This window comes from Suncus etruscus, chromosome 11 (assembly GCF_024139225.1).
Source record: "Suncus etruscus isolate mSunEtr1 chromosome 11, mSunEtr1.pri.cur, whole genome shotgun sequence".
Classification (NCBI taxonomy): domain Eukaryota; kingdom Metazoa; phylum Chordata; class Mammalia; order Eulipotyphla; family Soricidae; genus Suncus; species Suncus etruscus.
This window is the reverse complement of record NC_064858.1, coordinates 70,117,808-70,131,861: the sequence shown is the minus strand read 5'-3', so window position 1 is coordinate 70,131,861 and position 14,054 is coordinate 70,117,808. Positions and strand designations below refer to the sequence as shown.

At 47.9% G+C, this 14,054-nt stretch overlaps 1 protein-coding gene across 1 annotated transcript in view; it reads right to left on the bottom strand.

Annotated features, from left to right (window-relative positions):
- PAWR (pro-apoptotic WT1 regulator) overlaps positions 1–7,366 on the bottom strand; it is a 66,267-nt gene extending 58,901 nt beyond the window's left edge. Inside the window, exon 1 of the mRNA XM_049783541.1 lies at positions 6,926–7,366. Within this exon, the coding sequence (XP_049639498.1) occupies positions 6,926–7,366 (441 nt within the window). The remainder of the gene's footprint in view (positions 1–6,925) is intronic.
- Between the last annotated feature and the right edge of the window lie 6,688 nt (positions 7,367–14,054).

Sequence of the window (14,054 nt, the reverse complement as noted above, 5' to 3'; positions counted from 1 at the left end):
CTGGGCCTGTGCTCCTTTGACTGTGACACTTCCACATGGGTTTCTAAAAGGCTGTTTACTTAGCTATGGGTTGTAAGTTCAGGGGCTACAGCCTACCAGAGACCACCAGGACAGTCACAAGGTGGTGGGACCCACAGCTCTCTCTCCCTAGAAGCCAGACTTCCTTGCCCCAGGGCTCACAGAGCACTGAAGGAGCACAGAGTTCAGTTGCTCACACATATCAGATACAGTACAGACAGGAACTGTGGTTGGCATTAGGACCACTGAACAAAGACACTGTGACTTCAAGCAAGTAAAACTCACCTCCTCAGTTCCATTTTCCCAGAAAGTAAAATAAAATAAAATAATGGTTTAGTGGGGCCAGAGGTAAAGCATTTGCCTTGCATGCCGAAGGTCGGTGGTTCGAACCCTGGCATCCCATATGGTCCCCTGAGCCTGCCAGGAGCAATTTCTGAGTGTAGAGTCAGGAGTAACCCCTGAGCGCTACTGGGTGTGACCAAAAAAAAAAAAAAAAAGGTTTAGCATTTAAGAAGCACAAAACAAGAATCCTCTAGTTGCATAATTATTTTTATGGAAAAAGCCATCACAGCTTAGATAACTCAGAAAAAATACTGGTAATCTTTTCAAGGTATGTTATCAATGAGTCCAAACTCTCAGAGAAGTTGGACTTATTTTCTTCATGATCAGCCACAATATTTATGCCACATCTCCTCTGCTCAAGAGCCAATTCTCTTCCTCTCTGACTCACTCTCAGCTCCTCTCCTGACTCACCACCTAGAAAGGTAGACGGTCTGGAATATAATGGCCATCCCAAGAAGCATTTCCCAATCTGCCTGCATTCATGAGCTTTACTAATCTCCTCTTACATAACATGCAGTGGACTAGCTAAGCAGCTAAAAAAATTATGTTGGGTTCACTTAAAAGTTCTGTCTAAGCTTATATGTTCCTTCAAACTACTGGCTAGGTGTGTTCCAACTACACCCTGACAAAAGGCCAAAGCATGACTTAAGTCAACTCAAGATACAGATTTATGGACTGAGTCAGACACAGAGTAATACCTTGCTGTTGGCTTGGTGGTCAAACTATATACCTGACAATGTACTTAGTGTTTACAAATTTGACCTTAATTTTCACTACTCTAATCCATCCAAGTCCCCACTTAGATGTTTAAACTAGTTAAAATAAAGGTATTTTTAAAAAGAAGACACATTAAGAACTAACAAAATGAAGCTTAAATAATATAAGTGAATCCTCAGCAATCCTATTTGTTGAAGGAAAGACAGTACAGGGGTTAATGCACCTGCCTCACATAGTCAAACTCTGCTTCTCCAGCATCGCCTGGGCCTCAGAATAGTTAAATAAATAAAATTAAATTAAATGAAGTCAAAGCATGTGGTCAGTAATGCAAGCTTCTGAAAGCACTGAAGTCAGACTGGGGAGAAAGACATTCCATTGGGATGCAGTGTCCCAAGAAACACACACAGACACTGTCACTAAAGAGGGGCTTAGGCCAATGAGGGCATTTGCCCACCCAGGTTCCATTCCCACAACCAGAAGCCCTTCCCCCCCCAACAAACTGCCAGGAGATCCCTGAGCAGAGCCAGGAGTGAGCCATGTGCCTCGTAGGCATGGCCCCAAAACCAACCCAAGCAAACTCCCAAACAGGAGCTGAAGTGCTTGGCAAGGCTAGAGGCCAGAGCAAGGGCACAGCCACCTGGTATCTGCAGCACAAAAGAAATAGGGTCCTCAAGAGGGGACAGGACAGGTCAAATTCTCCTTTCGGGGGCCAGAGTGGGGCACCACAGGGCAATAGCTAGCCTTGGTTTGAATCCCAGAACCCACTGAGAGTGATACCTGAGAGTAGAGCCAAGAGTTAAGCCTTGAGCAATACAGGGTGTGACACAAAAAAATAAAAAGGAAAAAGAAAAAGTCACCTCCTTCCTGTAGATGTACACATGCATAAAATACTATTCTGCTTAGCCACTTACTTTTCCTGTGACTTGAATCATATACATTCTAAACCCCCATTTTCTCCCCCGGAAAAGAGGGTTAAAAAGAGAAAACTGGGCTGGAGAGCAAGCACAGCAGGGAAGGAGGGATCAGAGCACAGGAGGCTGCTGAGTTCAATCCCCAGCATATTAATGGAGAAGAGAGGTGGGGAATAGAGGGAGGAGGGCAGGTGAGGGAGGAGGAAAGGAAAAGGAGGGGGAGGAAGGGGAAAAGAGGAGAGAAGGTGAGGAGGGAGAGGGGAGGGAAAAGGGGAAAAGATGAGGGAAGGGAGAAGAGGGGAGAAAGGAGGGGAGGAAAAAAGGAAAAAGAAGAGAGGAAGGGAGAGAAAGTAAAGGAGGGGGAAGGGAGGAAGGAGAGGAAGAGAGAAGAGAGTGAAGAAAAAAGAGAATAGGAATGGAGGGTTGAAGGGAGAGGAAGAGGGAAGAAGGAACCAACCACCAACCACCTCAGAGTGATCCTTGAGGCTTCAGTCCGACCCACCCCCCCACCAAGTGGCCCTAGAGCACCTCAAGACCCTGTCCCAGAGAGAATCACCACCACCACCACCACTCAGGTCCTGGAGGCCCTGAGCCACTGTGCAGTTGCTGTAGGGTCCCAAGACCCTCAAGCTGGAGCCACTGTGCATCACCAAGTCCGAGCACTGGAAACGCCTGGCAGACATGTGCTATTAGGCCTGCTGAGCAGGAGGTACTCCTAGAGAGTGCAGCAGCCCAGCAAAGGAAGAGATACTTGGGGGCCACACAGGGCTGCTGTTGGGGCAAAAATCCAGCACTTTAGTCCAGAGCCATGGAGAGAGCGCAGGTCCACCCAGTTTCTTCTGGCAGTGACATCGGGGTTCGGGTCCCCTCCAATTCAGCCTCCTTCAGGACTCTTGTTTCTACTCGCATACTGTGAGTCCAAAGTGCACTCACTCCCCAAAGCCCTGGTCCAGCCCCACAGCCCTGAAGTCCAGAACCCTAACTTTTCCAGAGTTAATACTGTGGCCTCATTCTGTTGCCCAGAGCCTGGCCCCGGAGATCATATGTGACTCTTCTCTGTACTTAGCACATTTTGCAGTGTCATGGGGTCTGACTGCTCCAATAACAGACACAAAATTACTGGCAGGGCCAGAGCGATAGCACAGCGGTAGGGCATTTGCCTTGCACTTAGCCAATCTACGATGGACCCATGTTCGAGCCCCAGCATCCCATATGATCTCCCGAAACTGCCAGGAGCAATTTCTGAGATTTCCTTTTTTTTGTTTTTGTTTTGTTTGTTTGTTTTTTGTTGTTTGGGTCACACCTCTTGACACTCAAGGGTTACTCCTGGCTATGCACTCAGAAATCGCTCCTAGCTTGGGGGACCATATGGGACGCAGGGATCGAACCGAGGTCTGTCCTGGATCAGTTGTGTGCAAGGCAAATGCCCTACCACTGCACTGTCGTTCCAACCCCAATTTCTGATTTCTGAGTAATCCCTGAATGCTGCCGGGTGTGGTCCAAAAAAAATACTGGCAGTGTGTCACATCAAAATTACCTAATTTAAGCTATTATCACCATCCCCCAATATAGTCAAATATTTTGAGGAAAGCTCTTCGTAAGAAAAAATAGCAAGAACAACTGTGGCTTTGCACTCAGAAATTGCTCCTGGCAGGCTCAGAAAACCATATAGTATGCCAGGAAACAAACCCTGGGTTGGCCAAGTGCAAGGCAAACGAAACGCCCTACCACTGTGCTATCATTCCGGCCCCATTCAGCTGACACCTTTATTATATTTTATTTGGTTCTATTTTTAGTGAATTGTTTTTGTTGGGATGAGGACTGGACCCAGGGCCTCCTAGCCAAACTCACTGCTCCTGAAGCAATTCTGAACACTCCTCTATCAAGAAAGCTGATGGAAGTCTAATAAACGCATCACAGTTTAATAGTTTATTTTGTTTTGTTTTGTTTTGTTTGGGGCCATGTCCAGTGAAGCTTGGCTTACTACTGGCTTTGCACTCAGGGATCACTCCTGGCAATACTCAAGGAACCATATGGGATGTCTGGAATTAAACTCAGGTCAGCTGCTTGGAAGACAAGTGCCCTTCTCACTGTATTACAGTACACATACCCACTATACTATCTCTCCAGATCTTAGTTTTTAAAAGGAACGTGTTATTTATCAAACATCCCAATAGGACTATTTGCAAACTAGTTACATGCTAATCTAACAATCAATATTGGATAGGGCACACTATATGAAAACAAAAGAGGCACCTCAATTTTACAAGTAAAGCCAACCTACTTTGAATTTTAATAGACAGGTGCTTTTCAGCTTTTACAATATTTTTATACCTAATAGTTCTATCGTGTATGATGGCTTTTTTAAATATTAAACAAAAATTCCAATCTCAATGCTGAAACTACTACTAGAAAAAATAAATGGAACAAAGTGACAATGTATAGACATGAAAGTGGTTCACCCTTAAAGTTTGGTGTAATGTGCTTCATCATTATTAAACTATCTTAAAGACAACACTGATTGTTTAAAAACAAACACACACACACACACACACACACACACACTCCAGAAATATGCAGGACAGGCATTCCTGAAGTAGGTCTAGCTCACTAAATACTGTAGTGAAAACATTTCCATGGTCTCTTGGGTCCTACCACATGCAATAGATCCATAGTTACCATGAAAAGAAAAGTAGTCCTTAGTTCCCTAGTTTATTAAAAAAAAAAAAAAAAGTTCAAATTCCATAGACCAAAGGAAAAAAGAAAAAAATGGTACCCTGGGTTGTTTGTTTTTAAGGAAGATTAAATTTAGGAGTTGCCAACACCCAAATGAAAAACATTCCAGAGTACTGTGCTCAATGATAGTGGAAGCACTATGCTTCCGGACACAAAAACAAAGCGCCAGGATTGACAAAGAGTGCTGCTTAGGGTCTCACAAGATGCACTGCATTGACCAGGGCCAGTAAACAAGTACCATGTTCTAGAAAAGCAAGAAAGGTACTTGAAAAATGAGTTTCAGCCCTGGCAGCCAGTTTAAGGCTTGCCAAGCTAGTTCCCAAAATAAGACACACACCCTCCTAGTCAGATGAACAGTGGGTAAATGATTGAAAATGACAAATTGTTTTATTTGAACTTTTAAAAAGAAAAAGAAAGTTGAGGAATGTCTTTTTTTTTTAAACTTTGTATTCGGTTTCCCTTCATCTTCATATTTTTAACTCCAAAAAAAAAAAGAGAAAAGCCCTAGAAATCTGATTACCACTCTGATGAATTCCTTTTAAAGCAATTTAATGAGTAACAGATCTAACCGCAGAGGATAGTTTTGCTGCCTGATAGAAATCTCCCTGAAACCCTCCCTAAAAACCCCTGAGTTTTTCAGGTACAGCAAATCACATCAATCTGAAAATCTGAGGATGGGGATGGGAAGAGGTTAGCTAACCCCGCAAGTGCTTTTACTTAAGCCACAATAAAAGTTAATAAACTCTCAATGATAGGTTGTATACAAAAAATTCAGCAAATCAGAAGACTAGATGTTTAAAAATAAATAAGAACAACCTGAAAAGCTGCTGAGAAACATGAGCTTCAGGCTGTGATCATTCCCAGTCTACTGGGCAAAGGGAAGATCCAGAGGAGTAATGGGAGTAGAAAGAGGCAGGTATTTTATGCCCGCACAACATGCTTCTCAACACAAAGGGACACTGGGGCCCTCAAACCTCTCAGGCTCTTCCAAAAGGCATGGAAGTGCAGTGCAAGTACCATAGAACCTTCCCAAATACTTCCAGATAGGGTAAAGGATGAGCACTGAATCACATGACAAGCTAATGCCAGTCACTACGAGGGCACATGTTCCCATGGAAGCATGTGAACATATGAGTCTGTGTTAGTGTACCCATGTTAGTGTGCATGCTGGCACATGTTAGCAAGTGCATAAGTTAGCATGTTAGCATACATCATGGCGTCATGCATGCTAGCATGTTTGCTGGCCTGTGTGCAAGCTAACACGTCTTGTGTGTTAGTGTGTGCTAGCATCTGTACATGTTAATCCATGTGTTAGTGTGTCATCTGTGTTAGCATGTGTGCATATTAGTGTGTATTGCACATTGGTGTGTCGGTACATGCTTAGCATACTAGAGTGTGTTGGCATGTGTGCTTGTTGACATTTGTGTGTCGGCCTGTTGGCATGTGTTCACTGGCATGTATGTTGATGTTTATGCTGGTGTGTTTGTGTGTATTAGCACGTTAATGTGCATGTTGGCATGTGTATTCACATGGGCGTTGGCATGTGTATTCACATGGGCGCACAGTACCATTGGGTGCATGCACTGCTTGGAAACCAGTTTCTATGGAGCACACCCCATGCTCTTTTTCTGACAAGCTGACTTGGGGTTCACACACAGGAGCTGGGAAGGCGCAGGCGCTAGGAAAGCAGGACCTGAAAAGTGGGAAGTGTTGGGGTAGGGGGACAGTTGGGGCAGAAGGAGAATTGGGGTAGGGCAGAGTTGGGTGAGGGAAGAGTTGGGGTGGGGGAGAGTTGGGGTAGGGGAGAGTTGGGGTAGGGGAGAGTTGGGTGGGGGAAGAGTTGGGGTGGGGAAGAGCTGGGGTAGGGGAGAGTTGGGTGGGGGAAGAGTGGGGGTGTGGAAGAGTTGGGTGGGGGAGAGGTGGGGCGGGGAAGAGTTGATTGGGGAGTTTGGGTAGGAGGAGAGTTGGGTCTGGGGAGAGTCAGGGCTGGGGAGAGTTGGGGGGGTTGGAGATGGGGAAATTGGGGCAGGGGAGAGTTGGGGTGAGTGGTGGGGGTCGCACATGCCCGGCTCACCTGGGCAGCGGGGATGCTGACCATTCCGGTGGAGCTCCCCTGGCCCCTGCGGGCCCCCTGGGGCACGGGGACGCTGGCCACGCGAGTGGCGCCCCCTTCCCCTACCGCGCCCCCGGAGCTCGCTCACCTGAGCGGCGGGAATGCTGACCACGCCGGTGGAGCGGCGCTTCTCCCGGAGCTTCCGCTTCTCGATCTGCCCTTTGCCCTTCCTGGCGCTGGGCCCCGAGTTCCTGCCCGGCTCGGGGCCGCCGTCGCGCTCGTCGTCGTCGGCGGGGACGGGAGACGCGCCGGCCGCCCCGGACGGCGCAGCTGCGGGCGCGGGGTCGTCCTCGGGCCGCCGGGCGCCGCCGGGCCCCGCGCTGCAGTTCCCGGGCACAGGGGCGGCAGGTGCGGCGGCGGCGGCGGCCCCGGACCCGGACCCGGCCCCGGCCCCGGACCCTGACCCCGCGTCCGCGCCGGCCGGGCCCGGGGCGCTCTGCTTGGCGCGCAGCTTCTCGCGCTTCGCCTTCCACTCCTCCAGGAAGTCGGCCGTGCTGCCGCCCGCCGCCCGGTAGCCGCCCGTCGCCATGTTCCGGCGGGGCAGCGCGGGAGCGCCCGGGAACACCCCCCGACGGCCGGGCGCTGCGGAAAACACAAAGGGGAGTCAGGGCGGCCGCGGGGCCAGGGGGCCGGGGACCCCGCGCGCCGAACCCCGCACCCGCAGCCCGCGCGGGCCGCCACCGAACACCTGCCCGGGCCTGTCCCCATCCTCGGCCAGCCCGCCCTGGCCGCGGCCCCGGCCCCGCGCGCCCTAGCAGCGCCCGGAGCGCGCCACGCGCTGCCCTCGCCGGGACCTGCGGGTCTGGGCGATCGGGGGCTCACCTGGATCAAACGGGGCGTTGTAGGGGTTGGGGCGCTCAGAGGCTCCGCGCGGCCGCACGCGCGCCGCAGTCCCCAGCCGTGGGACCGGACACAACGACGGACGCCGCCAGCTACCCCGGCGGGACGCACGGACGGAGCGCGGGGCGGGAGCGCAGCCGAGCAGCGCCGAAGCGCGGCGGAAACTGCCGAGCGGCGCGAAAGGGGCGTGGCCGGGGCGAAGGGGGCAGGTCTGGGGCGTGATCCTGCGGGGACGGGCGTGGCCTAGGCGCGGCCAGCCGGGCACGGAGACTGGGGAGTGGGCGGGTTCGTGTCTGTAGGGGCGTGGTCTGCTCGGTAAGGGGCGGGGACGGGGCGGGCCTAGCCCCTCTCCGGCGCTTCCCGGCCTCAGGTGCGCGACGCTGTGGCCGCTCGTGCCGGCGCTGGCGGCTCGAGCTGGGCCGCGCATTCCTGGGCTGGCGCCAGCGTCTGCGCCCCGGTGCCCCGCGCCCCCACGCTCCCTTTAAAGTCCAACCCCGAGTCTGGCAGGGAAACTCCCTAGCGTGGTTCCCAAAGGGCCCTGGCGCTGGTTCCGGGTCGGGGACACTCGCCGAGGACTGCAGCCTGTCCCCGCTCCCTCCTGGCAGAACTTTGGGGACTCCGGTGGGAAGACCAGGCCGGACAGAAGAACTTTCCAGAGCGCGCAACGAGCGTGAACACGAGTTTCCCCGCCGCACTGACTTCTCCTCTTTACCGGCGCGTCTCCACGCCTCCTCCTGGAGACTCGGGCTTCTCAGCCAAGCTCTCCTCCCGAGCTCCAAGACTGGCTTTGGTGCTGAGGATGCTCAGGCTCCCTCCCCAGCCTTCACGGGCCCGGGGATCCTGGAATACTGGTCCCCTAATTGGCTGGGTCAGGGGTAGATAGGCTTCGGGCTTCTAATCATTAGTACCGGGGCGCAGTCTTCTCCCCGGGATCGCGGGTCGAATCACCAATTTAGGACCTAGCAGAGCACCCAACATGCACTTACCTAGCACCTCTATCTGCTTTCTATCGGCTTCGGGGGAGCAGGGAAGAAGGTGGGTAGACTCTCTCTGCGGCTGCAGAAGGCCGCGGGAATCAGCTCAAGATCAAGAGGGCGACGCGTTTCCCCGCGATCTCTCCTCTTGGCTTTCCCTGGAAAAGTTGTCAGGAAATGAACACCTTCCCCCGTGAATGCTTTAAAGAGGCTGAATTTCGCAGGTGCTAACCTGGGTACACCGCTAGAGCGTCAATGACCCAAGCTTTTCTGAGTTTTATGGAGAGAAAATGGAACTGAGCATTTAACAGTTACGGTAATATGTGCCGTGTGTGTTATCAAGAGCGATTTTTCTTAGAAAGGTCGTCATGTATATATAAAAGGCCTGAAGTTAAGTTGAGAGCTGGTGGACATGCTGCTTAAATTCTCAGAGAGAAAATACAGGGATAAAGAATTTACCTTCCCTGGGGAAGACCTCAGTTCCAACCCTGGCACCCCATATGAAACCCTCAGCACCACCAGCAGTGATCCCTGAGGAATGCTAGGTGTAATCCTCCCCCCAAAAAATATGAAGAAAAAATAATCACCTTAAATTCAACTTTACTATGAAATCAGCTCACACACAGCTACTTCTCACAGTAGGCTGGTATAATTGACCATGAGAGAATGGTTCAAAAAAGGTACATCAGTGTCTAGTGTAAATGGGACAGTGTGGAGAGGAATGGAAAGGAGGGAGGGAGTCAAGCACTGAATATTCATGTAGAAATCATAGGCTTTAAATGAACTCAGTCAATACTTAAGTCACATCCATTCATCACTTGTCTCAGACCAGTTTCCCCGGAATCAGCAGTGGCTGAGTCAGCGACCCTGGCCAAGTTTTGGGCACGTTGCTTAACTTCCCTGCCTCTATTTACTTTCATATAAAATGGGGATAATAATGCTTCCTACATTGTGAGAGACTGGGAAAGTGTCCGAGATCCTTTGATAAAAGGTGGAGTGGTCCCACCACAGTGCTTATTACTCGTCTATAAAGTGCCCTAAGAACCACGGATGAAAGAGATGATGAAGGCACAAAGCACCTTATGCTATTATTGTTATCATTTATTATACCCTTTGTCTTTGCCTTTCAATTTTCAGTATTCCCACAGATTTCTTTCACAGGCAGAGGCTTCCAGCACTGCACTAAGATCTGTAGCTGAGTCAGTCCTAGTTGCGAAATGATTACCTCTCATTCAACCTTCCTATTGTGTTCTTTTTTTTTTTTAATGTTTTTATTTGTTTTGCTTTGGGGCCACATCTGGTGGTGCTCAGGCCTTACTCCTGACTCTGCTCATAAATCACTCTTGGCAGGCTCTGGGGACCATATGAGATGCTAGGAATCGAACCCAGGTTGGCTGCGTGTAAGGCAAATGCCCTACCCATTGTGCTATCATTCCTGCTCCTTCTATTTCGCTCTGCAGGCACCTCTAGGTTAGGAGCAGGGTTTTGAAATTTTAGAACCCACTCAGAGGACTCACATTGTCTCTGATCTCTGGGGGCAATATCTACAATTGTTAAGAACCTCTGAACTTGCCTACAACTAATTTTGGTGACCCATTTGCACTTTAATGAACAACCAAGATAATGAAGACACAAAGATTTACTTGGGTGGGGCACACTGAGAAATGGTATAGGGGTTCAGGTGGGACCACAATCGGATGGATGCTGGCACCCATGTAGGTATAGGTGAGATGGATTATGAATGGATCCTGAGCAGGGATCATGAATGAATCTTGAACATCAACTAAACTGGCACAAGACACTCCCCTCACATACACCCTCCAAAAATTTATTTTAATCTGTCAGGGTGATTCTAAATGTTAGATATTTTCAAGACAGTGGATTTATGGAGCTAATGTAGGAATATTTCTGAATTAATAGTAGTAAGGCACTGACCTGGGTTCAATCCCCAGCACTATGTAGGGTCCTCTAAGTTCTGTCAAGTTCTGTCTAGGTTCTGTCAGAAGTGGTCACTGAGCACCATTGAGTGTGGCTCCAAATCAAGGAAAAAATGAGAAATAACTATTTCCAATGTAGATATTTTTCATACTTTATTCTCTAAAATAACAATAGTATACACATATAGGTTTAAGTACTTTAATTATACATGAAATAAAATGAGAGTACTCTCTTCTTACCTACCTTCCCACTCCCCAAAACAAACCAGAAGTGAGAACTCCTTAATTTTTTTTTTTATTTTGCTTGCTTTTTGGGCTACATCTGACAGCGTTCAGGGATTGCTTACTCCTGGCTCTGCACTCAGGGATCACACCTGGCAGGCTTGTGGGGTCATATCAGATGTTGGGGATTGAACCCAGGTCGGCTGTGTGCAAAGCAAATGACCTACCTGTCTGTGCTATCACTCTGCTCCCACAAGTGACAACTCATTTAAATAAAGTCCATAATAGGTAATGTAGATCTTTGGATTTCTTTTTAATGTTCTTAACTGCCATTCTATTGAATAAAGTCCTCAGATTCAAACACCAGAACACTGAAGAGATGTGGGTCTGGAAGTGAATGGAGGTCTGGAGAATAATTCACACGCATACACATGGAGGGAGAAACGGATTTTCAGGAGTTCCCCACCTTTGCCCTTTGCTTCTATAAAGCAGCCAGCTCCTGGAGGTCTGGTGCAAGAGACCAACTTCCTCTCAACCTGAGTATTTAATCTGAGGGAAAGGACCACAACCACATCTAGAGGCGGGACCAGGTGGTCTAAACATCAATCCAAGATGCTACTTTCAAAGATGTTTCCAACCAGTGATTAACAAATCATATACTGAATGAGGGAGAATCAGATCAATCCCAGTAGTCCCACACTATTCTACCACTTTCTTTCACTTTTTGACATCTTTTGTTGAATTCTTTTTTTTTTTTTTTTTTTTTTTGGTTTTTGGGTCACACCCGGCGGTTCTCAGGGATTACTCCTGGCTGTCTGCTCAGAAATAGCTCCTGGCAGGCACAGGGGACCATATGGGACACCGGGATTCTAACCAACCACCTTTGGTCCTGGATCCGCTGCTTGCAAGGCAAACACCGCTGTGCTATCTCTTCGGGCCCTTTTGTTGAATTCCTAATGTTGGAAAACATTAACTCTCATTACAACTCTTTTCCTTACTCTGAGACTCCTAAACATTATATTTTTACATTTATATATTTATATTTATATCACCATTCTCATTGACTGAACACAATGCATGATACAAATATACACATGAATGATACAAATATGATGATACAAATATTCTTCAGATCTGAGTCTTGCAGTATACAATGGCTGCATTTTTCTTTTTCTTTTTTTAGAAATGAACAGTCAAATTTATTGGGTTTGCCTCTGTAAACTTACTAATTTTCTTCTTCACATTTTTTTGGCCAGTTTCATAGCCCATGATCCATAGCTTGTGTTCCTGAAACAGATCCCCCAAAGGAAAAAAAATGTAGGTGACTTTGATCCTGGCAAGTGTCAGAACTGTGGTGGTGGGTGCGATAATTTGTACAATACAGAAGAGAAAGGCTATACTCCAGAAATTGAAAGTATTGCCAACCAATAATACATGCAATTATTATTTTAAAAGGCTCACTTTGTAAACTGATCACCCTTAATGAGTAGCTATGAAGCCTCAAAAAAATAAAAATAGATTAATTAAAATAGTTGAATTTTAGGCATATAATATAGCAACACTGATCTCACCACTCCTTCCTTCCAGATACTTCCTCATCCACAACCTCACCCCAAGCCCTTGCCTGTCACCTTGACAAACACATTACAAAGTTAAATGGTGGCAGCTTACATCTCATGTTTTCAGTGTTGTTGAGTCTATGCTTTGGGTTTATATATATATATACCACTTTCCCATCTCACCAGTATAACTGAAGCCCTATTGTCCCATTTCTTCCCTTTCTTATTTTCCTTCTCTCCTTGATTTCTTTTCTTCTCTGTACTTCTCTCTAAGCTCTGGCTTCAAGGGTTATCTAGGCATCCCTCCTTGACTATATTTCCTTATGTAGTTATTCTATATACCATAGATAAGTCAGATCATCTGTGTTTGTCTTTCCTCTCTGGCTGACTTTACTCAACATGCTCTCTTCCAGTACCAACCAGGTTATAGCCAATTGCCTGATTTCATCATTCCTTGTAGCACATAATATTCCACTGTGCACATATACTACATCTTCATAATCCATTCATCTGTGGTTGGACATCTAGGCTGATTCCCTGTCTTAGCTATTGTATTTTATTGCAGCAGTGAATAATGGTGTGCATACGTGCTTTTAAATTAATGTTTTTTATTTGTTTTTGTTTTTGAGTCACACACGGCAGTGCTCAGGGGTTACTCCTGGCTCTTCACTCAGAATTCACTCCTGGCAGGCTCGGGGACCATATGGGATGCCAGGACTCCAACCAGGGTCTGTCCTATGTTGGCTCGTGCAAGGCAAATGCCTTACCGCTGTGCTATTGATTCGGCCCCTGAATTAATGTTTTTAAATCCTGATGGTAGATGCCCTAAAGTGGAATTATGGGGTCACATGACTGCTCAGCTCTTCGACAGGAAGAGTTGGACATCATTCCCACCAGCAAAGGATGTATCTCCATACCTGTCACTTGAAGCAAACTTCGGAGTGGGTAACAACATTGCTTCCCTTCGTATAGAAGACAAAGGTAGACACCAAGAGATAGCCTTGCCTAGTACTGAACATAGTGTGTGAGGAACCAAGAACTTCAGTATACACTTATGTGGTTACAGCACAGTGCCCTACACTAACTTGGTCAAAGCAAGAAGAGAAACTGTTTAATCAAACAGCTTAGAGTCTGCACAGTTTCTGTGAAAGACTTGCTTTGCAGGACCAGAGTGTATGGAGGGCACTTGCCTTGCACTCAGCTGACCTGGGCTCAATCCCCAACACCACACATAACTCTTAGCCTCACCATGAGTGCTCCCTGAGTGCAGAGTCAAAAGTGATCACCGAGCACTGGTAGGTGTGGCCCCAAAATAAACAAATATGTGTGCCCCCCCCCCAAATCAAATGAAAAACAACAACAAAAGATTTGCTTTGCTTTCAACTATCTGTTAAGGTTTATGATTACTTATTATTTTCGGGGAGGGGGCACATTGGGACCATACCCAGTGATGCTCAAAGGTTACTCAAGGCTCCGTGCTTAGGGGTTATGCCCAATAGTGCTCAGGGGATCATATTCAATGCTGGGGATCAAAATGTGGTAAGCTGTGTTTGTAAGGCAAACCCCTTACCCTTGTACTAGCTTGCCCACACTGGGGAGCTTGAGATATGCCCTGGTGTGCCCAGTGCCTGTCAGGGAACTAGTACTCCTGTATAAACATTTGTCCACCAGATCTCTGGAGCTTT